The 27,404-nt window shown below is 35.4% G+C and overlaps 1 protein-coding gene across 13 annotated transcripts in view; it reads right to left on the bottom strand.

The window, feature by feature from the left end:
- The window catches only part of PUM2 (pumilio RNA binding family member 2), a 67,840-nt gene that overhangs the window by 39,256 nt on the left and 1,180 nt on the right, over positions 1-27,404 (bottom strand). For 11 of the 13 annotated variants that reach the window (XR_008576215.1, XM_054818970.1, XM_054818974.1 and 8 more), the window contains exon 2: positions 5,714-5,782. Coding sequence is in view for 12 of the 13 variants with exons in the window: in XM_054818970.1 (XP_054674945.1) it covers positions 5,714-5,764 (51 nt within the window). In the remaining variant the exon portion in view is untranslated. Of the gene's footprint in view, positions 1-5,713; positions 5,783-22,584; positions 23,721-25,912; positions 25,961-27,404 lie in introns of those variants that run through there. The other 2 variants (XM_054818972.1, XM_054818973.1) reach the window with 2 other exon arrangements.

Raw genomic sequence — 27,404 nt, 5'->3', positions numbered from 1 at the left:
TGAAGTTATGAGGGAGAGATATAGAATATAGAAGCAGCTGTGAAAAAAGCTAATCAATTTAATCCCTGTGTTAAACCAAGTCAATCCTCTCAGAAACTTTAACTAATACTACCTTTTCTCCATGTTGGCTCTAAAGCTTGACCTTTAACCTGTACTATCATAATAACCAGAAACAGCAGCAGTTCATTGTTAAATTCTGTTCATTTAGAAATGCATCATGTTCCAAATTGTAGAAAGCATAGGGATCTGCTGGTTACAGATCTGTGACAATCAAATTTGAAGTTCCACATACCAATGATTTCATGTAGCTGTATGAGTGTTTTTCATTACTATTTCTAAAGCAGGTTTCAAGTTAGACCAATATCATTTCTTGTACTGTCTTTGAGGACAGAAGATGGTGCAACATGACAGAAGCACCGCACAAACAAAAATACCTCAAACGTCAGCATTCTTTTTACTTTTATTTTATTCCTCTATTTTTTCCTGTTGGTAGCAGTACAACTACCAAACTCCACATAGTACATTTTCTCTTGACTACGTAATTAAAAATCTGTATTCTCAGACTATATATTACATACTTTACAAGGTCCATCAACCGAAACTACAATGAAAACAACTTGCAAAAAAATAGGGAAGAGCTCTGAAGACAGCATCATAATCCATCAAATTTTGCAAAATGTAGTGTTCAATTTTTTTTTTTTCATTTAGAAAAACCAAATGTAATCTGATAAAGCTTTGTTTGCAATAAACAAGTACATTCTGGAGCTTTGATTCTCCTGTTACTTAAGTGACTAAAAACCCCTTTTGAACTTCATAGAACCACAGAATGGTTTGGGTTGGAAAGGACCTCAAAGTTCATCTAGTTCCAACCCCCCTGCCATGGGCAGGGACACCCTCCACTAGACCACGTTGCCCAAAGCCTCATCCACCCTGGCCTTGAACAGTCCCTGGGAGGGGGCATCCACAATTTCACAGCTGCTTAGCATGACCCTTGATACTAACAAAACTATTTTTTTTTTTTTAGGTATTTCTCAATGTAGCATTGAAAGAGCTCATGAAAACAGCTTAAAGAGGAAGGTAAGACTGCCATTAACAGGCCACTATTAACACAGAGGTGAGGAGAGCTCCTCTAGAGTAACTTAAGGATTGCTGATTGCTCATTTTCTGTGCTGCCCAGAGCTCTTACCAGAAACAAGTATTTTGAGTAGCTAACCTACTGAAATCCCTGGGTTCCTTACATAAATTCATTAACACAGATGGACACAGGGTAGAGGATAATAAACAGCCAAAGCTCAGCAAAACTACAGGAGAGTATTACGCTTGCAAGAGCGTATGTTATGACCTGTTATGACCTGCCCTGACAGAGATACCCACTGTGTCTCAACGCATGGGAGAATCACATGTCAATTAAACATACTTTGGGAGCACCAGGATTTAAGTTTACCCCGAAAGTAAGGTATGAAGTTAGCCAGAGGACAGAGAAATAGATTAATGGAATCTTACAACTGTGGTTCAACTAAAAGCAAGAGATTATAAATTTCAGATCAGCCTATGCAATGTACTCATCCTTTTTAGCTTTATATTGTAATAGGTTTGTGATACTACTTATTTCTCATCTTGTAGGATAGTGGTACAACAGAAGCAAACATTTCATAATGATGAAACCTTGGATTTGAGAAAGAATCACATTTTAAAAGCAGTTCAAGATAAGTTCAAATATGTGCCCAGCTGAGATGAGAGCTATAAGAAATACAAAAGTGAAGGTGTCACAACCTAACACAACCTTGTCAGAATAAAACAGATCTAGTATCATCTTGGGTGTCATAAAATGACCATCACCTTACAGTATGCTTACCCTGAAATTAGTAAATTCCACTATCAGACAGGTGTTCAGACAACACAATGTTAAGAACAATATGCAAATTTAGAGCAGAACACACTGCAATACTGATTTTGATTTCATAACTCATTCATAGGATTTCTATCAGAGAGAAACCACTGTCCACTGGTAGAAAGTAGCAATAATCCTCACTGCAAAAGTACAGGTTGGTTTTGGGGAGGGTTTTGTTCTTGTTGTTTGCAGGGTGTTTTAGGTTTGCCTTGATTTGTTGGGCTTTTTTCTTTTTTTTTAAAAAAACAATCCTAAATATTCCTAAATTCCAAATAGATATATTCAACTGCTTGCAGTCTTCATATAGTCTGGTACACAAAGAACACAGAATATCTTTAACACAAAACATAATGCATCATCTATATCTCAGGAAGCTAAATTTAAACTTCCTATTAAAGATCAGATTTATAGAAAAAATTCATTAAAATTTCTACACAACAAAGTTGTCCCTCAAATATTTAAATAAATGGAATTTTTTAAAGTTTACATTTTTGCACCTCCCTGAGGGTCAGCGATTTAGATTTATTATTATTTTTGACAGATGATGGATATGACATAGTGTGCTCTTTTTAAAGCGATGTTTTAGCTATTAGATTGCCATATAAATGAGCAATCCTAGCAGCTGTCAGCTATTTCATTGAGGAACTCAAAAAGAGAGTACTTTTCAGAAAAACAAACTAAGCGTGTTCCTCTAACAGGCAAGAAAAAAACTCACTTGATTAATTCTACCAAAAAAAGACTTAATCAAGAAGCGATCACAAATTAATACAAGTAGCTAAAATCATCGTGCTCTACCTTTTGATAACATGTTTTGCTTGGTATTTCCTGCATTTAATCCAATAAAAAAAAGAAACTTTACAAAGACACATCCAATCCTAATTCAAAATAATGGAAAAGACTGTCATATTTCTTACTAAGCTCTTCCAACAGTAAGCTAAAAAGTGTCTTTCAATATCAGCACTGATCCCTGTTATATCTCTGCCAGATGAACAAAGCCCTTTTCTACACATAGATAATAACCAATTATGCTAAAGCTGCCTCTTAACCAGCTCTCTGATAAGTAACTGCACAGTCTTGATTACTGGCTTTTGAATTAAGGATTATTTTTATTTATTTATTTTTAAGATCAAAAGTTATTCCTACACAGCCTTCTACAATTTCTCTGAATGAAGTTTTGACACCAGAAATGGATATATTGTCCGTAGAAAGAAACTTCTGTGTGCTTTGACCCTGTAAGTTTCTATAAGAATAGACATTATCAAAAAAAAGATTTAGTTTTATATTCTGTTTGGCAAATTATTTTATGTAGGCCTGTATTAGGTCACACTAAAGGTCCTGAAGCCCACTATGCTGGCCCTGAAATAGCAAACAACAGATGCCTAGAGAAGAGAAGTAGCACCATGTGTCAGTTTTTCTTCAGAATATTTTCACGACCTTAAGGGTCATGATAGCTTTTGGGAGCTGGAGCCAGAAGCATCATCTGTGTTTAACCAATCTAACAGCTTAAAATTTCAGGAGACATTTAGAGAAAGATGCCTGCAACGCAGCAGATCTCCTGCTAATAAAACTTTCGTCTGTTTCTTTACAGAATAAATTAACAAAGAATTGCAAGACAAACAGATCAAGGAAATTGTACATCTGGCTCATGTTATGCTGTCCTGTTCCTGATACTGATTGATACCAGGCTCCATCTGAATGCAGCTCAGATGGATAGCTTAACAGAAGGATTTCCAGTATGTATTATTTCCAAAATGTGTTATGGTACAATGAAAACAAATTTCATACTGTATTTCTTTACATTAACACATGGAAGAGATACTTGCTTGAGGATTCACAGTCAGTCTTGGTTTTAGTAACGATGTGAAAAGTAAGACTTAACAGCCTCCTAATGTTAAGTATTGACTCCCAGTCGGGGGAAAAAAAGACCAAGAAGGATTAGAATTATGAACAAGAAATTAATTTCAGTTCAGAGAAAAATCTATCCAGACAGAGAAATTGAGGAAGAGAACAACTTCCCAATAGCTAGAAGCAGATTGCTTGACATGACGTCCTTTCACACCTTTCAAAGTAGACAGAGGGCAGCACATAAGAATATACAACTACCAATTCTAGCTTACAGTGGTATTTACGAGGACATTTCCTTTAATATTTTGGAAGGTTATAATAAAAAAGGTTAAAAACCCATGGCATCTATTTCAGAACTACTTTATTGTTGTGCAATACATTAAGAGAATTACTAAGTCAACCTAGCTATGTGAACCTGTAATACCTCAAGATACCTGGAAGACACCACTGAAATGAAAGACATAACCAGTAAGTGTAAGATCACAATATAGTATCAATTTCTGATGCTGCATTACTGTACCAGAACTCTGGCTTTTTGTGTGTGGTTCTTTTGTTGTGCCTTTTTTTTTTTTTTTAAACATCTTCACAGATCTACAGAATACCATGAAAACAAACAAAATTATAATCATGCAAAAATATCTCCCTCAATCTGAGATAACCTAAAACAAAGATCTGTATGAGCAGTTGTATCCCAATTTAATTCCCAGGCATTTGTGACATCCTTCACTTTCACTGCTTTCAATCTTTCAGAGTATTTCGAGGGTGGCAAAAGAACAAATACCACTATGAATTTTACCCATCTACTCTATCACACTGTTGGTACCATCACAGATAACTTACTAACACCGTACCTTTCACAGGGAGTTTTAAGACCTAGAGGGGTGGGGGAAAGCAAGCATATTCCATGTGGCTACTCAGCTTTCTCAAGAACAGAGCTTCAGCTATTATTGCTTTTTCAAATGGAAGATAGCTCAGGAAAGTCAACATGGAACCCTGGATGATGCAAAAATTGCTGAAAAGCCAACTGATTGGTTAAATGCTTCAAAGTAAAAAAAAAAAAAAATCAAGTAAGAGTCACCATGTGTCAGCCCAGAAATGTTCAGCAACTAGGACAAAGCATTTGGTTTTCATCAATAAGTTACGTTTTCTGCAGAGATCCCATCATCATTTTAAGAAAGTTAAGTTGAAATATTGTCACTGGTTCAATTATCAACTGAATTAGGTAAATATCCCGCAAGACAAAAGGATGAGTATTTGAAATCTTAGGTCAACGTGAATTTATTTCATTACCACGTCCTGTCAAGGCAAGTAACCTTAATGCATGTTGATTACTTTCTAAACAGTTCAGAGAACTGCTTTTGAAGGAGCTAAGTCATCCTCCACAAGATTAATTCCCCACCCCCCAAAGTACACTGACTTAAGAACAACCAACCAAACCAATCAAAAAAAAAAGTCCTTCTTCCCTCTAGCTAAATTATACAATAGCACTCTTCACACTGGTTAAAATAATCTTTTGAGGAGTAATTACCAGTAAAAAAATAGTAAGTTACCACACATTTCTGCTAGGGTATGCCAGTTTCACTTTCTCTGGAGCCAAACCTTTTTCAGATCCCAGTCTCCTTGGCTTCTCAGAGGTACTAAGCAATTGTTTCACTAGCTCAGATACAGTGACACTGAAAACATGCCTCATTTTATAGAATTGCACAAACTTTCAAACAAATTACCCTGTCACTTCCCAAGAGTATAAGTCATCTAAAAAGACTGACATAGTAACACAGTAGATCCAGTCAACAACCATCCCAGTGTTCTTGCAAAGTACTTAGTTTATCTTCACCTTAGAACAGAAATCTTCAGTTGCCTGAAAAATCAATTTGGTCTTAAGAGAAGCGCTTTGCTTCATGTCATATTATTTAAGACTTCTTAAAGCATATCAACATTTCCAAAACACCAACTGGATTTTCACTGCTCGATAATTACCTCTCCCATTCCCCGAGATTCTAGGGCAAGAGCTTGAAACTCATGATTCATCTCATCCACAGATCGAACCTGTAGGGGGAAAACCAAAAGAGCGATCCATTAGGCAACTATATTTTCAAAAGTTGAGTTTGTAATATTCCACAAGATTTTTGACAATTGAAAGCACACACAAAGTTTGCCACTCAATTTAGGCTGAACACGAGTTTAGATTTTGCGAACAGTTAGTGACCAATTTAATGAACCATGCTAATATAATAACATGCAGGAAATTCCCAGAGACTTAATTTTAATCTTCATATATCCAGATGGGTATCACTCAGTATGCAAACAATGACCAATATTACATTTGCAACAAATGCAAAAAAAAGTGAAATTAAAGATTTGGACATACAATATCCTTTGTAATTGCACACAATGTTACTGAGTACACTTAGCAGCAAACAAAGAAAAGCTCACAAGACAGGGCACAAAAGCTACCAGCAATGCGTTGCTTTTAAGAATCTAGTAACTGACTGCATTGTCACAGTTTCTCATGCTTTATTCCAGGAAATAGTACTCTTCCTTCTCTCTGTGTTGTCTTTTTTTGTTTGTTGTAAACATGAAAGGTAAAGTACTAAGGCAAGAGTTGCTGCTGCAACAAACCACCTCCTTTTCCACAGCATGCAGACACAATGCACTGGATGCATTCTTTCTTGAGAAAATTGTTTCCACAAGGAATTTTCAAAGCTATGACAAGCTTACAAAAACAAACAAAAAAGGGAAATTCAGAGCTGTTTCTCCCCTTCTTTCTCATAAGTGAGATGCAGCAAGGTAAATTGGTAAAGTTATTCAAGTTCAAAGTAAAAGTAAAGTTTCCCTCCCAATACTGGTCTCCTGAGGAGTTAATTTCACCTAGTAAACCCATATGATTACATTAACAAATAAACCAAAATGAAGTTACTCCATATAGCTAACACATTAAGATCACTTTTCAAAAAATTCTCAAATACTAGGCAAAGAAGCAATCTTGTGCTTTTAATATTCTCGGGCAAATAACTTTTCCAATTCCTTCTTAACATTGGAAAAGTTTTAATTACCTGTCAACACATGCTCTATTCTCAAAATTCTACTCAAAATATTGTTATTGCCCCATAATCATTACAAGCCATTGACTTCTGAGGTTGAGTCTCTCTATACTTTTGAGGAAGAAATTTCACAGCTCAAAGAAGTATTCCCTCAAAAAGAACAATATTTTATTTAAGATGGATTCTGAAACAAATTCCCAACAATTTCAGTGAGCTACTGAGGAACAAATTCAGTTTCACAGTGAATTGGAGGGGGGAGAGAATCAGGACCTTGACCTTTTTTCCAGTGATGCTGAGATTTAAGTCAATTAGGTTGATTTTGTTCTTTATAAAACTGAAAGCAGATTTTCATATATCCTTAAAAAAGCTAAAGACATTTTTTCAAATTAATTAAATACATTTATAAATTACATGAAATAAGCTTTTTATTCACTGAGAGATAATCAAATCTTTGTGCATGCACATAGAAAAATTAGCTGTAGAATAGGAATTATTTAGAGAGAAAAATCAGAAATTCAAGTTTTGAAGACTTCTGAATTTGGGTATTACAGTTTCTGAAAACATAATTTCTTCTATAGACAACTGAGAGTTATTTTACCAGAAGGCACTTCTCCACTTCAGTTTCAATTACAATCAAATAGTAAATTAGGTACTTCTGTCTCAAAAGGTGGTTTTGGTCTAACAGTCTTTCTAAACAAAATTTGTAGCTAAAGCTTGCCAAACTATATTTACCATAAATACTACCCAAATCACTGTTAGATAAAAAAACAACGCTTGAAAGATGTGTAAGTTTTTCAGTTGTGGGTTTGGTTGGTTTGTTGGGTTGGTTTTGGTTTTCTGGTTTTTTTTTTGGTTTTTTGGGGGGGTGTTTTGCTTTTTTTTTTGAGGGTGGGTTTTTTGGTTGGTGGTTTTGGAGGGTTCTTGTTTTTTGAATTTCTGGTGGTGGTGGTTTTGTTTGGTTTTTTGTGGGGGGTGTTTGGTGGTGTTTTGTTTTGGAGGTTCTTGGGTTTTTTTTGTTTTGAGGCTTTTTTTTTGGTGCTGCAAGACCTAATACTAAATGCTTGTTTTTCACAATTCAGTCAAGATCAAAAACAGCCACACACATTTTGAGTCATTGTCTCAAGAAAAGACAATCCAACAATCAGGGTAACAGCAGGGTTAACTCCTTTTTTTCCTGAGCAGTTCAGAGTCAACTCTAAGAAACTGAAGTTTTCTGAAACTGTAAATAAACTTTAGTACACTGAACAGATTTTGCTCATTGGCCCCTTTCTTACAAACATGAAATTTCAGTTAGTGTTATCTATTGCTATCAGCAGCAAGAGAAATAATACAGTCCTTTTACTATCACAAAGAGGGTATCCATTTCCATCAAAACCAGCAGCCCACAGAATCCTGTCCCCTATCATGAATACAAGTTTCACAGATCAGTTTACAGACTGGAGAAAATACAGGCAGCGCTAATTAATATCTTCAGAAGATCTGCTTTCTTCAATGCTAGCCCTACCACTACCACAACAGAAGAAAACATCCAGAATGACAACCAAGCTAGATCTAATACGTATACAGACATGCCCTCTTCCCTGAATGAGAAACTTTGGTTAGGATCATCTGTATTACCAGGAAGTTTTATCATCTCCAATTCGAAGCCAACAACATTCACTTAATTCATATGCTTCAGAAATAAACATTCTTAATATATACTTTTTTTACCTCAAACTCAGAACATCCAAAAAAGTTTACTCTATTCATTCGCTGTCATCTGGAATAATCCATAAATGAAGAGGCCTACGAAACATACTACTCAACATTTACAATTTTTTTCCTGGTTTTTGTTAATTTTTTTTTTTCTTTTTCTCCCCCACAATCATTTTGAAGACTCCTCTTTCTCCATTTACCACCTACCTGCTTTTGGAATTAGCTGCTAGATCTAATCTTAGTTTTCAAGAGTTGAATGCTAATAAGCCTTTCCAACTAAGAGAAGCTGGCAACGTTTTCAAACTTCTGACACATATCAGATCATACCACAGGGCTCCCAAATTATGCGTGAATGGATACTACCAAAGCAGTCTTTAGGTATAACAATTCGTCACACATTGCTGTTAAATAGATAGAACTGCTTAAGCGTATCCATGAACTTTTCCCCTTTGACTTACCAATAGCAAATTCTGATCTTTTTCCCCTTCCACAGAAACTGGATACAACATACCAGTATTAGTTCATTTTTCATCACAGCATTAGTAATGAGATTTTAACAAATAGTAAACCCAAAATTATATTATTTAGTAGACTCTTCCTAAAATTTACGCTTGCACCTGAAGCATACAAAATAATTACTTTTAAACCTAGAGGCCTACTCGAAAACCTTCCTTCACTCTGTCAAAACTCCCAGTAAGAGTAGTTATCTCATTTCTACTGTACTTCACTACTACCTCATACTATGTCTGCAAGACAATCCTCAATCCTGAATGCTGCAACATTCAACCAATAAACTGAGTTCATGACAGAGCTGAGCACATCTAGCCAGCAACTGACAAAAAGGACAGTCTTTCCATCCTTCCCGCAACAGCTTTTACCACTCGCCTTGCAATGAACTTGGGAATCATCAAGTAAAAGGTTTGATCCAGAAGTTGTTTAGGTTTTTTTTTTTTTTCCTTCTTTTTCCATGCAGGAGAATTTCACCTCATGAGCCAGCTGAATGGGCTGAAACATGACAGTGAGGAGACCGTTAGATTTGACATGGGAAAAAGAAGGAGAAACTGGTCTGGAGCAAGGTGGAATAGAAGCACCTGCTTAGTGGCAGCTACACGACAAACCAGTAACATGAAACTGTCCTGATGTAACTCAGGACAGAATTCAAGAGGCAAGACTGTTGACTGGATAGTCACAGGATTACCACAAAAAACACTGCTTAAGGTAATATCCATTTCTGGAATCCAGACACCCAGATCCAGATCTAGGGAAAAGTACTGTCTCCAATAACCCTCAATCCTGCTAGAAACAAGCTTCTAACCATCTTCTTACAAAAGCAAAGATCAGCCCCTTTGAAAAAAAAAAAAAAAAAGAGTTGGAGAAAAATAATAACAGAAATATAACATAAAAGAGAAAGACATGGCTTCATTTTATACATCAAAAGTGGTTAAACCAGCTGACTATAAAGTAAAAAAAACCCCCTTTTTTTCCTGCATTAAGAAATTCCAAATCTCATCCCTCCCCTCCCAGGTGAATATCCTAACCACTGTGACAAAGGAGGACACATTTTGCCGTTGAAGCTGTGGTACCTGGCCAGAAATTCAACACAAAACACCTGCTAATTACCGTACTGTGGAAAGAATGGGAAGCTGCTGATCACATTGCAAATGCTTCAGCCTTTTTCTTTATTTTGCTGAATGACTAATGCAAAATACCTTTCTAGCAGTTTTCTATAGGGGTGACTTCTGCAGCATTTATCTTATGTATGACATATGCTTATGGCAGAGACTTAGCATCATTAGCAACCTAAACTAATTTAAGAACAAAAAATGGCTATATTTTAAAACATAATACATAGCAATTCTGCCAGCCCTCCATTAAGTTAAACACTGTCTTGTAATGTCAGACACTTAACTAGATATTAAAAAAAAAAAAATCAGCTAGGTAGCCGGCTTGAAACTACTAAATAATATTTTAATACAAGTTAAAACATTGGATGCAAACCTATTAGAGATTTATAGCAAAGGACAACAAGGGAAAACTATACAAGCCTAAACTGCAAATCACCAAACCTCTATTAAGAAATATTCAGTTCAGGGCTATAGAGATTTCTACTCTAGAACATTTGGCTTAATTACCTAAAACTTCATTATTTTGGTTTAGAGGCCAGCCGATTGTGCATCCAAATAACAAAAGCTGTTGAGCAGCTGAACAGGCAACTACTAGAATCACAACTGAACTGTTTTGTACACAAGTTGGTTACAAAATATGAAATATTTTGTGCAACATTTTAAGAAAAGGCATTTATTTGGTTAAAGCTGCTTTTGGGTAGATGCATCTTCTCATACCTCTTTGAAGCATCAAGGAACCAAATGTTTGCTTGCTACCAAGCTGGTTAATAAAAGTTGCTGCTCCTGACTAATTCAAAGTCTTACAAGCATGCTGTGTTTTGAAAAGAGACAACATTTTCCAAGGACCTTATGGAACAGTAACACAACTGCACTTAACTAAATACTCCAAAATGTCCATGCTCCTTAAGCAGTCCAAATAAACATTACGCATTTCTGACACAACACTTAGGCAACCAATTTTAAGTCCTAACATATATTTCCATGGTTATAATCTCAAAAGCGTAACATCTTTCCCCAGTAAGTATCTAACAATTTTCATTGTATTAAAACAGAGCTTTCTAAAACCAACTTGAACTTTTTGCAGGCAAGTGAATAATTCTTCAATCCCTGTATTTTGGACTGCTTAACTCATTCTCAGATTTTGCACTATATGACCCGTAATACATTCAAATACCCTAACAAAAATAAATTTTGTTTGTCCGTTTAGTTGGCCTGGCTCAGCAATCACTCTGGATCTAATGTTCTTGTGTTCTATTTCCTCGTGAACTGTGTACGGTAAGTTTGAGAAGGAATCCTATCAATGTTAAAGACATCAACAATGAAAAAAAATGAAATTAGCAGATTTCAAGGTAGGGTTTCTGCAGCATGTAGCTGGGAGGGGGAGGAATTATACTCATCAAAACCACTGTACAGTGTGATGAAAAAACTAAGTCACAAAAGGGCAAGGCAATCAGAAGAGTTGACATTTGTATACACAACACTGACCAAATGTTTTGGTTGCTTTTTTAACAGGAATATCAGTAATCTAGAAGCATGCACACAGGAAAATGGAATTTTCTATGTTTGTATCAGCATATATATAAAAATATATATAAAATTATGCTGGATAGCATCTCAAGTCACTGCAAAGTTTGCAAATTACAGATCTACCTGCACAGTCCTCTGCCAACAGATATAGAGCAAGCATACAATACACCACCTTCCATGAAGAAAAGCAGAGGAAAATGAAGCATATCGTGCCACCTGTTTCAGAGATACACAATGGTTCATTGGCCTAAAAAGATTCAGGAACATTGGGTTCTGCTCCCAGCTATGGAATGAAACGTGTTCCAAGAAACAGGTAATTGCACTCGTTCCCCCCAAACATGAACTCCATCATCTAAGAAACCTATGTCTTCCTTACGCAGGCTTTCATGCCTGTCTTCCTACCCAACAAGTTCAAGCTTTGCCCTAAGAGTGGCAGAACCATTAGCACAAGTTTTTCTAAACTACTGTCAGGTGTCCTCAAGCTTAGGATTTTAATCCCTATAGTCAAATACTGGCAAAACTACCAGCCTTGCATAAATTATTAATAATGTCTCTGTTCTGAAACCAGATTTTATAACTATTTATAACAGTTACACTATTTGCTTCATTTGAAGAGCTAAAGTGATATATTCCAACATAAGTAGGGCTTATAGTTTATACTAAATAACTTAGCAGGTTTCTCAAAGTCTTAATCGTGTAAGAAATTATCCACTCAAAAGAGTTTCTAAGAAATGTACACAACAGGAAGTCAGGGTGACATGTTGCAGAAGTTTGTAAAATAAAAGTCTAGAGAAGAGACAGTTGACAAAAAGTTTTTATATAATTTTACAAAATAAAAGAAAAATCCCATAAAAGCTTGTCCAATGAGAGTTTCTGTAAACAGGCAATTACTTTTAAAAATTTAATGAAAATAACCGATTAATACTTATCCATACATTTTTAGCTTGAAGAGCTACAAGAAAAGATAATTTTTCAAAAAAGGGGCTGACTGGTTCTTTACTGCTTGTAAAACTGAAGAATTGTCTTTCATACAAGAAAATGTACAGGTTTCATTTTGAATGCGAAATAAATTTAGGTGTAATTCCAGCTAGTTTGGTGAGACTCAACCTTCTCCCTACTGCACTCTTAGCCATGCATATATTATCCTGCATCTCTCACTCCCATGTTCCTGCATAAAAATACCACAAACAAAATAGGAAGACACTAAATATATTCAGAAGTTTGAAAACAAAGCTGTGAAATGAAATTTGAATTGCAGTTCTTGTCTAAACAAGCTTATTATTTAATTGGTGCTGATTACTTAATATATGTACATGACAAATCTTTTTTTTCTAATTTTAAAAATCTACACTTTTCTTGTTAAGGCAGTCAGTTAGCATCACCTTCCTGTAACAGAAGTAGTAAGTGCTACCAGTGATGTAACAGATGTTTAGGGGAATTCATAAGACAAATGTCTAACCATTATTGTTCCATTCTACACTGAAAGGCTTTATGAGTAATAACACTATACAGCTACTTCTATAAGGAAACATGACATTAATTTACTGCACTGCTGTTTTGAGACATCAGCCTTTGTTAATTCATCATTAGCTCTTATTCAAAAGCCTTATTTAGTAAACTAAAAATTTAAAAACACCCTTGAGTGCTCTCTAGGCAATATGCTATTAAAAAAAAAAACTTAAAACTTTGCCTCTTCTGAAGAATTCTGTATAAACCCAAAATTTATCTACATACCAGCAGGAACTAGGGACAATTTATCTCAATATGTATTGTAATGATTAATGACACATACAATTTTTATTCTAACAGACAGTCAACAAGCTTTTCTTAAATGTGTCAACAAGAATTAGAATAATCAGAATGTACACATCTAGAATCAAGTAAAAATTTCCATAAATTAACTTTCTATATATTGCAATCAAGACTTATGTGTTCTCTTTAGGTATCTAAATTATTTTCACTTTTAAATTTGTTTAAAAAATAGGGGTTTTTTATACCACCTTAAAAAGAATGATGTTAAGGAATCCCACGGAACATAACTGATTTGTAAATATAATTTATACCAAGATTTTATAAATATGTATATACACACCCACCTCCCCATTACAAGTGGGGCTGCGGAAATTACAAAAGTCACTGATAGAATTTCCAGGAAACAGTTTTATTTGGTGTTATTGTAGCACTGGTATCAGAAAAGTTCCTCCCACCCCCAGCAATTTTGGATATATAGCAATCCCCTTCCTCAGAGCATTTACTTTCATTTTCTTTACTGCTAAATATGGCAGATGCATTTACAGTAACACTAATTTTTCAGGAATATAGCTTTCAAGAACACTAGGTACAAAAACCTGAAGTTCCACTAGTAATTCTCCTGCCCAGAAGTTTCTAGCATCATGACTTCTCCCTCACAGTCCAGTTTAAACAAGCTCTGTTGTGGGTTTGTTGTGGGTTTTTTTGTTCCTGCTCCAGCAGGCAAGAGGAAACCAGGGAATACCAACAGAGTCTGATCTTCTCAAAGTGGCTGCTAAAACCAGAGATGAAGCAATGGAACTACCTAGTCTTTAGGCAATGAATTTCATCACGAGTAGTACAAAGAAATTCAGAATTTTTACACTTCTCACTCCACTGCGAATACCTAGTTGTTCGAAAGAAAGCTGCTGATAAAGAATACAGCTTCCTTGTACCACCAGCACAAAATGGCAGTGAAAAAACCAGAAGTTTCAAATACATGCCAGTCTGCTTCAAAAATCTACCTTGATTTTTCAAGCTTTTAAACTCAGCATAAATTCAAGGACAGCCAGAAAACACTAAAGCATGTTTAACACATTTTAAGAGAATTACTATAGGGAAGCATATGTGTTTTCTGCTTTATCTATCTATAGCAGGCCAATGGGCACTTAAAGAAATTGCTGTTATCAATTCTTTCAGCTGTTTTCTAAGGATGTTCTCTTTGGACAACGTGTATTTAAACTAACCACAGATTGCCCAAAAGCTGAAAAAAACCAGCCAATTGTAAAAAAACTACAAAGAGACTACTTCTAATTCAGCGACCCTCATTTCTAATTCAGTAAAAGCAGGAGCTTGGCCTTGGACATTAATATCTCATTAAATGTTGGCCAGGATAGTCCTTCAAAGGAAGTAAAAAAGTCTAAAATAACATAACACCAAAGACTTTATACTGATGACAATTAAGCTACTAGAAATAAAGTAGGCTACTTACAATTCAAATTGAAGTAATAAAAGCTTTGTAACAAAAAATTAGCTCAAAGACTAGCATTAATACATCTGTGTTACAATGGATTTAAAGCCAAGTTCTTCAATCTTTTCAATTAAGAAGCCAAAAATTTAAGAGCACTTACATGTAAAGGCAGCTATCAGCACATCAACAGCAGAACTTAGGGTAAGCAGAAGCAATAACAGTGGAAACACACAAAAAAAGACAAAATTTTTAGTTGCCATCTAACAAAATAAAGGAGGTGTTCTTACAAGCAAAACTTCTGATTAGATGTCCAAATTCCATGTTATTAATTCTCATCCAAACTAAAGTATCCCCTCAAACCATTTACTTGATTATGTGTTGTCCCCTGCCTTCCTGCACATACTTAACCACTGCTTCGCATGGATCCCTGTAAATTCCAATCTCCCTTGTCTTCACTAAAGAGAAAAAGCTTTCACATAACTCTTCTGTTACCTTCACAAAGACACCCACAGGCCCTCATCACCTTGACTTTAATGTCAACTCTACCAAACCAAGGTAATTCAGAAAACTAAATGTAGCTCCTCCATGCAATACTGTCATACATTTTCATAAACCCCAATTTTAATCATATGGAAGAAAGCCACCCTACATTCTAAACTTGCAGATAAGAACTTAGATTAAGCAAAATAAATAACACTGACCCAAATTTAAAATATATTTTTTATTTACTTGACACCTTGAATAACAAAAGAAAGTGAACAAGAAAATATGAACATACTGCAAATGTAAAATGCCTGAATGACTACATGCAGCCTTTTTTTCCCCAAGCTTACTGGCTCCCACCACCTTATCCTGGATAGAAACCCTCCTAAAATGCCTAAAACAAGTTGTAGCTTTGGGAGAAAACTCCACAACCACAAAATCATCACGTTTGGAATAAGGCCTCACTCATAATCCTACCTAGAGCCTGGAGCACACAGGAATAAAATGCAAAGAAACTTCAACTGGCTCCGTAAGCAGCCAGTTCGGGTCTCTGGTCCCATTAGGTCAGGCTCCAAGGTGCACGAATATGCGTTGGCTGCTTCCAGCCTATGTTACCTCCAGAAGCAGTGCTACCATTCAGATTTATGCTACTGACAATAATTCCTCACACACCTGAACTGATTCTGCACAGAGCTATTGCTGCACAAGTATACAGGATAATTTATCTGTATGTAAATCAAAGATAATACACAGTTGACCACATGCTATTTGTTTTGCTGCAGTATCAAACCAATCTCCCTATGCTAATTACTGAATAAGTGTTAAAGTATGAAGAACTCTGCTTCAAAGAGCTCTCAGTCTAAGCATAAGACAAATTACAAAGATTGATATAATGATAAACTGAATTGATCAAGTAAGAATAAAGTAGTCACACTAACACGCTCAACAATGCATGAGTAAGGTATTTGAAGACATCAAGGCAGGTGAAAATTTAAAGACTAACTCAAGTAGTATGTCAGAAAGCACAAGCACACTTGTGAGTATACTTAATAAAGACACAACTAATACTACAATTCACAAAGAGGGGATAGCAGTTCACAGCTTGATAGCATATGAGACAATACGCAGTGGGTGGGAATTGAAGTATCTCAGGAGTTGAAACCATCAGCTGCAGTTCAAAATGTTGGAAAAAAGGTCAGAAACTATGCAGATACATCAAAATGGCAAATGTGATTGGAAGGGGTGACTAAGGAAAGGAGTGTCTGAAGAACACGGAATAAACTTGTTTGTACAAGTCAGGTGACTGCAATCACTCTCCTTGTCCTGACAACAGTTAACATTAATATGTCTATTCCATGCACTACGTGCTTGAAACTACTAAAAACACAAATTAACCATCTGCAAAATTCAACACTGTAATTTGCTTCTCTCAAGCTAGGGAAGTGATCTAAAGTATATCACAAAAAAGTTCTCAATGCTTTTCTTTCAGTTGAATTACATGAAAACACTCTGCAGTATGTCACAAAATACTCCTTTTTAGCTATTTCAAATTCAAGACAGAAAAGTTACTTCTTTCCAGCTACGTCTGCTGCCAGAACTGAGACAGTCACAAGCAGGTATAAAGTGATGTCTCGAGTATACAGGTTGTAAGACATTTAGATTTTTTTAAACACACAAAAAGCCACAACCTTAACATTCACCTGAAAAACTTACAATACTTGCTCCAAATTATACAGCAGTAGTATGATGGGAAAATCTCACCAAGAACATATTAAACAACGTTGTTTTAACAGGGCATACATTTTCCAAAACAGGAATCAAATGCCCTCCCCCAGCTCTGCCCTAACCACAATGGAAAATCCTTCCAGTCTAAGATTTCTTTTCCTAGTTTGTGAGGCTTGAGAAGTTTTACTAATTTGCAAGTTTGAGAAGCTGCTTAAATCACATATTTGACATTCATAATCTGGGTTTCTAGTTAAGTGGAACTAAATGCTACTGTAATTAACTGAAGAAAATAGCAAAATAAAAAATTAAAACCACTGCAAAGTTAAAAAAAGTCACCACTTATAACGAAGTTGTTATACAACCTGTTGATTGTAGAAACAGAAATAAATGATCTTCGGAACAGCTTCAGGTGGACATTAACTTTACAGGGAGAAGGAGCCATCAATCAGCTAAGATAAAACTTGAGCTTTTACTATGACAGACTAGCAGTAAAAGGAAAGTATTTATGTGCTGGATAGTTGCTTAGCACTTGAAAAAGTCTGAAAGTATTTATTTATGAAAGTTATTTTGAAAGCACTTTAAAATAGTATAAACTTAAGTAAAAGTTGCAAACAAAGTTAGGAAATCAAAAACATTGACTGCAAGCTCACTTAAGATTTCCAGGGACAGTTTTAAGCAGAATCTATAAAAGGAAGAACTAATGATTCAGGAAATGCAACTCCCACTGTAAGGTCAGGAACAGATTATGTTGTTCCCACCTTGAATGATGAGATTATGTTCATTGTTCCAAGGGATGCCTACATGACTGTGAGGTCTCATATTGGAAAATTACTTCCCAATTTCTATTGCACAAACATATTAGCATACCTTATTAGAACAACAAACAAAACAATCTTACTGTTTAAAATCAAGGCAAAATTTTCACTAGAAATTGTCCATTTTATCCTGGAGGCAACAATGTTAAACATTTGCAAATTTTATTAGTTTAATAACACCCACGCATTTTCTCATGGCTATATTAATTCTAATAGATCTCCATGGAAGTCACGCTGAATAATTGCAAAAACTGATACATAAAGCTTCTCCTCCATACCACAGAAGTGCTAAAAAGCTCTTGAACTCAGTAAGACTCTTTCCTTTGTTCTCTCCATCCCCCAAAAAAAGGATTTTTGTTTCAGCAGCTATTCACAAAACTTCTCCAGAAATCTGTAAATTCTAACACAAATGAGTTACAGCAACTGCAGCTCAACTGAAGCTTTGTGCAAAGACACAATTTATATTCTTTTGTTTACAGGACCACTATCCTTCAGATGCTTTGAAAAGGCTGCTACAATCAGAGCATTTCTCTGTCATTCTTTTGCTTATCAACTCTTGCATCTTCAGGATCTGACAAAGGCTCTAGTAGACCTAGCTGCAGGACTCTAATTTTTTCCACCCTCAGTTCCTACCCTTTTCCCTCTACTAGCGGCAGAGAGAGCAGAAGCAGCAAACACCACATTAAAATTCATAACCCCATGTATTTAGTTTAAACTGTTAACGTGCTTAAGTACCTTTTGCCATGAGAGGGGGAAGTAGATAGGGGAAAAGACAGGACAAATAGCTTGCGCAGTATCACACTGCTATAGCTCTTTGCTTCAGCATGGTGGGAAGAACATTTGCAAGTACTGTGACATTGAAGAAAATATATCCTGAGCTTCCCAAAAACCTCATCTCTGTAACTCCAAATATTACAGACTGACTGCTGATCACTAAGCCTTTGTATCCTAGATAATTCCTCATGACAGAAGTGATGTGAATTAATGACAAACAGACCATTAACCTATCTGCAGCCCCATGGAGATGTTAACAAAAGGGTAATGCCACAGTGGACAGTGGTCTTCCTCATATGCTGTGCTACCAAAGAGCCTTAAGTGCTTCTTTGGTCTTGAGGCAAAAAAGTCAAAAAAACCAAGTTAGATAGTTTTTATACTTAGTTCATTATCCTTTATAATACTTCTCAATATTAAGTGTTTTAAAGGAAGATGAATGAGACCCAGGGACGGTTATGTCTAGATTAAGAAGGTGATACTTAATCCTGTCAGTCAGTGACTAGATGCTCAGTGCTGTTTTAATAGGAAGTGTGACAATGGCGGTCTTCTAACTCAAATTGCACTTTTGGCTTTGCCATCTTGTAGTGAGATGTTACACTTGCATTACCTTTCAGCTGAGCATCCAAAGATTTTTTTATATCATCTCTCATGCAAATGAGTGCTCCTCTAGCCTCTGCTCTCCCTTATGCTGCCAATTATTCTGTACAGCCTCCCTCTCTGCCAGCAAAGTAGTTCAACTTCCCAAAGTGTTTGCAATATGAGTAACTGCTGTCCATCACTTTAATTTTCTGTTGCTGCAGCAATCGTAGAAGGACACAGAATATGAATGTTAACAATATCACGCATTTCTGTGCCTCTTATTCTGAAATGTTCTACAAGCCAATGACATTAGTTTTGAGTCAGAGTGGCTAGTTAACTTAGACACCAACACGTCAAGCACACACTTACCAAACAGATTTTTCCATCTCAACTAAGCGTTGAATTCCATTCAACAGTGGTGTGTTTGAACTTCCTGCTTGGCACTTAAATGTGTGTGGCACCTGAAATTTTTCCATCACAGTCTTAATACTTCCCAAATCAGCATACATTAAGCCTCAGTACTAACATGGAACTCCAGGATAATCCACTTGATCTTTCCCTATGCTATCAATGGTCTCTAACACTACTGTGTATTAATATAGAAGAGAATATTTCAGGTGGAAAGGACCTTCTAGTCCAACTGCCTGACCACTTCAGGGCTGACCAAAAGTTAAAGCATGTTATTAAGGGCATGAACTGTCTTCCGACTACTGACACTTCACTGACCACTCCCACAGTTCATTTCTCAATAATCCGTTATGAGGGACACTGACAAGAAATTCTTCAGTCTTTTAACCAGAGTAAAAATTAAATATCCTACCAGACAAATAATTATCTTTGCTAAAGACATTGTCTTGCCTTACACTTAATAAGATGTTCAGTTCTTTTGAAGACATTTCAGACCAAAATGTTTCCCTAGTCTTCCCAGGAATTAGTTTCTTGGAATTAATCAAGTATATTTGTTAACTTCTTATTCTGACTGACTTAGAATAGGTTACTCAACTTCTTTAGCACTTCAACTAATTTGAAGATTCTTCAAAATCCATCAGTGAGTCCAGCCAAGTTGATATGTTCCTCTTAAAAAATTGCTCACAACTCCTCTTTCAACTCACTTTTATATACCATTCAGAGTCAGTCAAAAGTATCAGGTATCTTCTGGTACAGAAGAAAATACAAGGTTTTTCCAAATTCTGTATTTACTTGAATCCACCTGTTAAGGCCTCAGGCTTACACCAGTTTCTTGCCAAAAGACAAGGGTTTCAAAAGATAATTTAAGGTATCTTTAATTTCAATATATGAAAAATTCTTACTTTTTATTTTTGCTTTAAAAAAATCCCTGCTGAATTTACAATTTTCCATTTTTGTATTTCATTTTCTATACATTTTAAGTTCCTACTGAATCAGTGGGGCTAGAGCTCCACTGTCTTCATGAAAAAATGGTTCAGTCTTGCTATATTTCTCTAAATTGTTTTTTTATTACTTTGGCATTATCTGACATTCTTTGACTGCATTATGGCCTGCTAAAATTTATGTAAAATCCACAGTTTTAAGATATGCTTAGATAACATATGTTGAATCAAAGATTTCAGTATCTTCATTTCTACTTCTTACCTATATAATAATCTGGGCAACTGGCTTTAGGTGATCCTGCTTGAGCAGGGGGGGGTTGGACCAGATGACCTCCAGAGGACTCATCCAACCTCAATCATTCTGTGATATTTATCTACTACACTTATTTCTATTAATTTTCTTTCCAATTTTTCCTCTAAATGCATCAAAATATTTGATCTTTCATATATTCATCTACACAGATTCTGTCTACCCAATACTCACGGAACACAGTCACAACTAAACTCCTTCCACAGTCTGCATAAATTTAATTTTAGAAAATCCATTTCTTCAGTACTTCTAACTCAAGAGCTGGCTTTTCTGTAAAAAATAAAAAAAAAACCCAGTAACTTCTGTCTTAAGAAAATCCCCCAAAACACTGGTACACAGAACACTCAAATCAAAGAACTGGAGAAGTCTCCTGATCTGTACTTGATTTCTGTTAGTTCATATTGCTAAGGAAGAATGGGAGCAGTGAAAAATGGCAGAAGATAAAGGCAGTACTGATTACAGTAAGTTGGAAAACACTACTTTCACATGGGTAACAGTGCACAGCAAAGAAAGAGTAGTTTCCCCTTCAGTAAATTTTCATAATGTGTAAAACCATTAAAGCACTTTAAAAAAATAAGAGTAGTTCCCCTGCATCCCCCATTCAAGTAACTAGAAAACACCCACCTATGAGGTTCATGACATTCACCTGCTGGAGGAATGCAGAAATATTTTGATGGACCTAACTATTAAACAAAGCTGCTGATTAAGACATGGCTCTGATTCCCACTGGAGATGGAAAGCAGGTGGCAGGAGAAATGCAACTGTTACTCAGCATTTACTTATCAGTGAATAGTATGACCTACACAATGTATCAGCCTTGGGAAACGCTAGTGAAAATCAGCACTGCTGCCTGTGTAACAGACTGAACACTGGCAAGGAAAAACCCAATGTTTTCATACTCAGGAAATGTATCCATGTGGACAAGTAGAATATTGTAGAATTTTGTATTTACAGAACTGCTTTACAGATATTCCTGCTTTTAAGGTTAGCAAATTTTTTTTATTCACATTTGCTCTTATATTTACTACATTTTTTGTACACGTTCTGGAAGTCCTTGGGCTTGAAAAGGTGGAAAAAGTTCCTTGTGGACTGCTCATGTGGCACATTACAAGAGTCCTGGGGAAAAAAGCCATTCCTATCTGAAATTCAGAATTAAGTTTTTAAAGAAAAATTCAGAAGTCATATCAATTAAACATTTGGGGGTAAAAGCTTAAAACTGGTTTGTTTGGTTTTTGGGGTTTTTTGAGGTTTTTTTTTTTTCCTTCTTCTAGGTTACTATTTGCAAAAGAAGAAAGTTAAGTTTTGATCTACACTTAATTCTACTACAATTTTACCTGAACAATTTTTTAACCTGCAATTATAACAAGACTGTATATTAAATCCATATTACTTCTCAAAGCCTACCAGAAGCCAGTCCTTTTTCAAACTAAACCAACTGTTTTGCATAAATTCAAACCTAATGATTTGATGGTATTCCAATAAAAAAATAGGTACTCTCAGAAATATGAAATGCTTACATAAGTTAAACAAATGGTTCAAACTGAACATTTCAAAATTATTTTATCCAGTTTCATTTATAATTGCTTTAAAAAAAGTTAACTGGAAGTTTTAGAGTTTGGGTTACTACAGGCTTTGAAAAAATAGTTTAACTCATACATGTCTGTCTTAAAGAAGTGGATTCAACACAAAACACAGGAACTGTTTCATTGAAAGACCAAATACCTACCAAAAGCTATCTCCTGTGGGCCAGCGGTGTTTGCTCAAGTAGCCACGCAAGTGCTCAACAGCCTGCCGCTGGAAGAAACATCCCACTGTGGCAGCATCCTGAGAACATCCACTGAGGGGTACCTGGGCATTGGAAGCACCTAACACTGCAGTTGTAGGGACAGCGTGAGAAGTGTTTCCACCTGAATTGGGCCCTGATGTTGCTCTGACCACTGTTCCAGCTGGGACAACCCCATCTCCAACCCTACTGGTTTCCTGACCAATGTTTGCGTGCATCATTTCTCTCACCCTCCTGCCAGGCCACTTCATTCATGCCTAGGAGAACACATGGAATGCTCATTCCACGTAAAAACCTAAAAGAAAAAGTCTTGATAACATAAAAGGCTTTAAATATGCAGGTCTTATAATTAGGATAAAAAGTCCAAGCTATATAAGAACAATATTCATTGCCAAAATGTTTATTGATTTAAATTTTAAATACCATTACCACACTAGGCCTCTAAGATAAACAAAGTACCAAGTTTTTTTACAAGACAATATATTAATATGGTACAGTTCCATATATTATAAATGCTTGCCCACATATTTCCTTGCTAAAACCAAAATATGATTTTCAATCGTAATGGCAGCAGCAGCAGCTTTTATAATATTACTCAGCATGATGTGTAAAACCACTAATTCTATCATACTACTCTGTCTGATTTTATGTTTGTAGACTATGCAATGAAGTAGCACAGAAAACGAACTTCTCTATATGAACTACATCTCATTCTTACATGCCAGCCTCATTTTTTCTTTCAAATTTGTTAAACTATGTAAGATTCTAACACAGTAATTGACATTAAACTTCTCTAACCCACATGACAGTACATTTTGGGCTTTTCACAAACTAAAGATTTCGGGCTCAGATTAAAATGAAGTTTGCCAAGTCATTTTTGAACCATTTAAGTCTTGGCTTGAAACAAGTATAAATGACAACGGCAAAAATTTCTCTGATATTTTTCCTCTGCAGGAAAAAAATACCTGCCCCTGAACACATACACTTAATGATCTCCACACATATTCTCAATCTACCATAACTGATGTATTATCAGTCTTTTAGCACGTAAATGGAAGGCAAGAGGACTACATATATAAGACCCAAAATATACCCTACAATCTTAATTAAGTACTTTTAAAGGGGAAAAAAAATTAATTTTCAAGCCCAAGAAATGTCTCACTTTTCATGCTAAACAAGAGTGGTAAGTCCAAACAACAAAACCTGACATATATGGAAAGGTATTTAATCAGAATAGAACACTTGGGTCTAAAAATGAAGATAAAAGAAACCACAGTCCTCTAATCCCTCAACACAATTCTACACAATTTTTAATCTAGCTTTATTGACTACTGAATGTCTAATCTTTAGGGAGATACATAACATATAGATAGATATGTTACAAGATTATTTATCATCATGAACAATCTTGGGTTTGTGAGTAACACATAAGATCTAAAGTTTTGTCATTAATACTGTTACAGTAGCTATTTGCTTACTGTCAAAATACCTTACTAAGATCAGTTCCACAACTTCTTCAGACTATGTGACTAACTCATCATTGTAGTACATGCAGAACTAAAGTTTCAGCAATACATATCGTAATGGAGAAAAACAGCAAAATACTTGAAACATATGAGTCAAAACAGATTCGTTATTTTTAGCTCAACTACACAAAGTCATCTCCAGCAAGTCTAGCTTTGTATTTAATCAACACACACATGTAAAAACTTACAGAACTAAACGCACCAACCCAGCTTTTAAAAATTCGCTTCCCCTTTGAAGAAATTTGTGAACAAATTCTATATGAAACTTCAGACCAGCCACACAAAGAAAAAAATGTGTACAACTAGTTCAATACATCACTAAAAATTCTTCCTTGAAATAACATGGATGAAATCTAAGAGCAAAGTTATGAACACAGGTCTGACACAACCCTTATTTCCATTGGGATTTACATGCAGAGAGCTTTACAGCAGAAAGAAAACCAGACCTATTACCTCTAACTGAGAGTTTTGCCAATACCTCAATATCACTAATGAAGCAAGAGGTAACCTCTCTTAGAATTGTATGAAAAATTAAAATTGAAAATAATCAAAATTACAAAATGCACACTGCTTAGTCCAACGTACACAACTATAAGTTGTAAAAATCTGCCTGTTATAAAGGTAGCAGATGTGATATTTAGCACAGCTAGTAGAGGACAGAGGATCATATCACTGCTCTAAAGTTTAGTGGAACTAGATGCATCTATAAAACAGCTAGCAAAAAAATCAAACGTGGGTTATTACAGAGGTACTTTTGCTACATTTCAGAGTTTCACATTTCTTTCTCAACTCCTAAGATGGCTGTCATAACCTCTTCAGACATATTTCTTCTACATGTCTACAACTGTTCTTAAATAGCCATGTTTAGAGAAAAAAAAATAAATTTGTTAACCAGTAATGAAATATAATCTTTAAAGATATTGCTAGAGATGACATCTGGTCTTTATTTGTAAGCTAAACATTTCACATACCAGCCTGAAAAGCTCTTGCCTACTATTCTAAAAGCCACAGCAGGTATTCCAAGTGGGATTCAAACTAAATCTTGCTATAAAGTTTCAGTATGCAAGCTGTTATTGTAAAATATATTTTATACAACTTGTTTGAAATTACACCCAAGCAGCTAGAACTGAATACATTTACATGTTCTGATGTCATTTAAAACTCTTTTGCTCTATATGACTATGAAGTGCCTCGAACTTCATTATTAGAAGCACTACATAACTGGTATTTGTTATAGGAGGAGAAAATGAACTTTTAAACGAAAGATTTCTTGTCCCATTTCTGAGACAAGAGCCTGGGCACTGGCTTTGTGACAATACTGCAGTGAGCGCATTGTGTGGAATAATCAAGACAACAGCTATGTTATGGGTGGGGAAAATTCACATTAGATGAGGTAAGCATTTTCAACTAAATTTATTGAAGAGAAAGGAGATTAAAAACTGTCTCACCTATACATGTAATACACAGAATGAGAAGTATTTATAAAGCGTATCTGCTCTACAGGTTTATGTTGCTTCCTTTGTAGAGTTTCTACTAGAAACTTTTGTGGGTTTTTTTTTTTTGAAAATGCAATGCATTAATGCTTGTTTCACAGGAAATTCCCAACACAGAAAAAAAATTAACATTCAAGAGAATTTAGGTTTCTTTTAATTGCAAAGGACAGTGAATTTTTATATAGTTTCACAGTCAAAAAGAAGCATGAAGACATACAAGCAAGAACTCAAACCACCTCCTGGATTACTTGCCTCTGTGTATAAAAACTTGGTTTAGTCATTTTGGGGTTTTAGAAACCACTGTACAAAGAAAAAAAAGAGGAGGTTATCAAGAATGCTTTTAGAAAATTCTACATATGCTGATTATTCAATGCACACTCACATATCATTAAATGAAGGGGGGGGGATATCTAAAAATGAACTAGAAAGTGCTGTTGAAAATCAGATCTAGTTCACAGTATTCTACAAGCTGATGTCCTGTTAACATACTTGCCCCAAACATCCGCAATATCTGGCCCAATGAAAGCACTGCAAAGAAACACTTGAGAGAGCAAATCTTGAGGAAAACACATACATAAAGCTTTCAATGTGCACTACAATCCTACATAAGATTTAACATATACTGTCATAATAAGAGGTCTCATCAAAAGATAGGCAAGTCCAACTTTTTCAGTCAACTGCTCCTTGCACTATTAGCTCATTCATGATACCAGATACAACTATAATTGCCTCAGCGCTGTGCCAATATCCCTAACAGAGGAAAAATATTAAGTCCTACAGAGCAATACTATAGAAAAAAGTATCATTCCTTACTAATAGGGAAAAATACTATTCAAATAACATGGACTTTCCTATGTGCAATAACCACATAATAAACTGCAGAATCTGCATTATCAAGCAATTTCTCACATGTATTTGCCTACTAACCATTCTGCTGGGATAAATTCCAAATTTTCAACTTTCTGAACACTTCAGAAAACTGTCAGGTGATTTAACATCATTTCTACACATACAGCCCAAACTACACCACTACTAAATTATCCTTTCCCTTTTTTTTCGAGTTTCCTTCTCCCACCTACCTAGCATTTTTATTTGCATTGACACAAATTGAGTTGTACACCAGAGAAAGGTAGACAATAATTCCCTCAGCTTCTCAACAAAACTGCAACTGTTGTTAACATTTGGTTTTAAACATAGACATGAATAAATATAACAAAATACTATGTTTTATATGTAAAAATGGTAACATGGGGGAGTAATTAAATTTCAAATGCATTCATATCCTACATACCTGAACAGCTATACCATCAACTCATGGTAACTAAAAAAGCCTGCTCTCTCAGTTGAGATGCAACAAAGACTTCAGTAAAACAGAAACTAAAATAAATCTGAAAGTATTTTGTAAACAAGTATTTTGTATATAAGTGACAAACAATCAGGCAATATAAGAAGTTTCACCAATTCTCATTTGCAATGACCCATATAGCTCATGCACGGCTACATTAGTCAGAAAAAAGCATCCCAAAATCAGCTGATATAACCTCTTTATCACGTATAAAAAACACTACACATTTTGGTGTTAAGCCATCTTGCTTCAAACAGCAAGCCAGAAAAATAGCAAGCGTCCTGAGTATATTAATTGTCTCTCAAGGAATTAAGAGTCTGAGGTTATGAAATACATGAAAGAGAACAATAACAAAAAAAATTAAATAAAATCTCTTTTGCACAATGACTGCCAAGGAGA

This window comes from Grus americana, chromosome 3 (genome assembly GCF_028858705.1).
Source record: "Grus americana isolate bGruAme1 chromosome 3, bGruAme1.mat, whole genome shotgun sequence".
NCBI classification, from domain to species: domain Eukaryota; kingdom Metazoa; phylum Chordata; class Aves; order Gruiformes; family Gruidae; genus Grus; species Grus americana.
The sequence above is the reverse complement of the archived record's forward strand: the minus strand, read 5'-3'. Positions and strand labels throughout refer to the sequence as shown.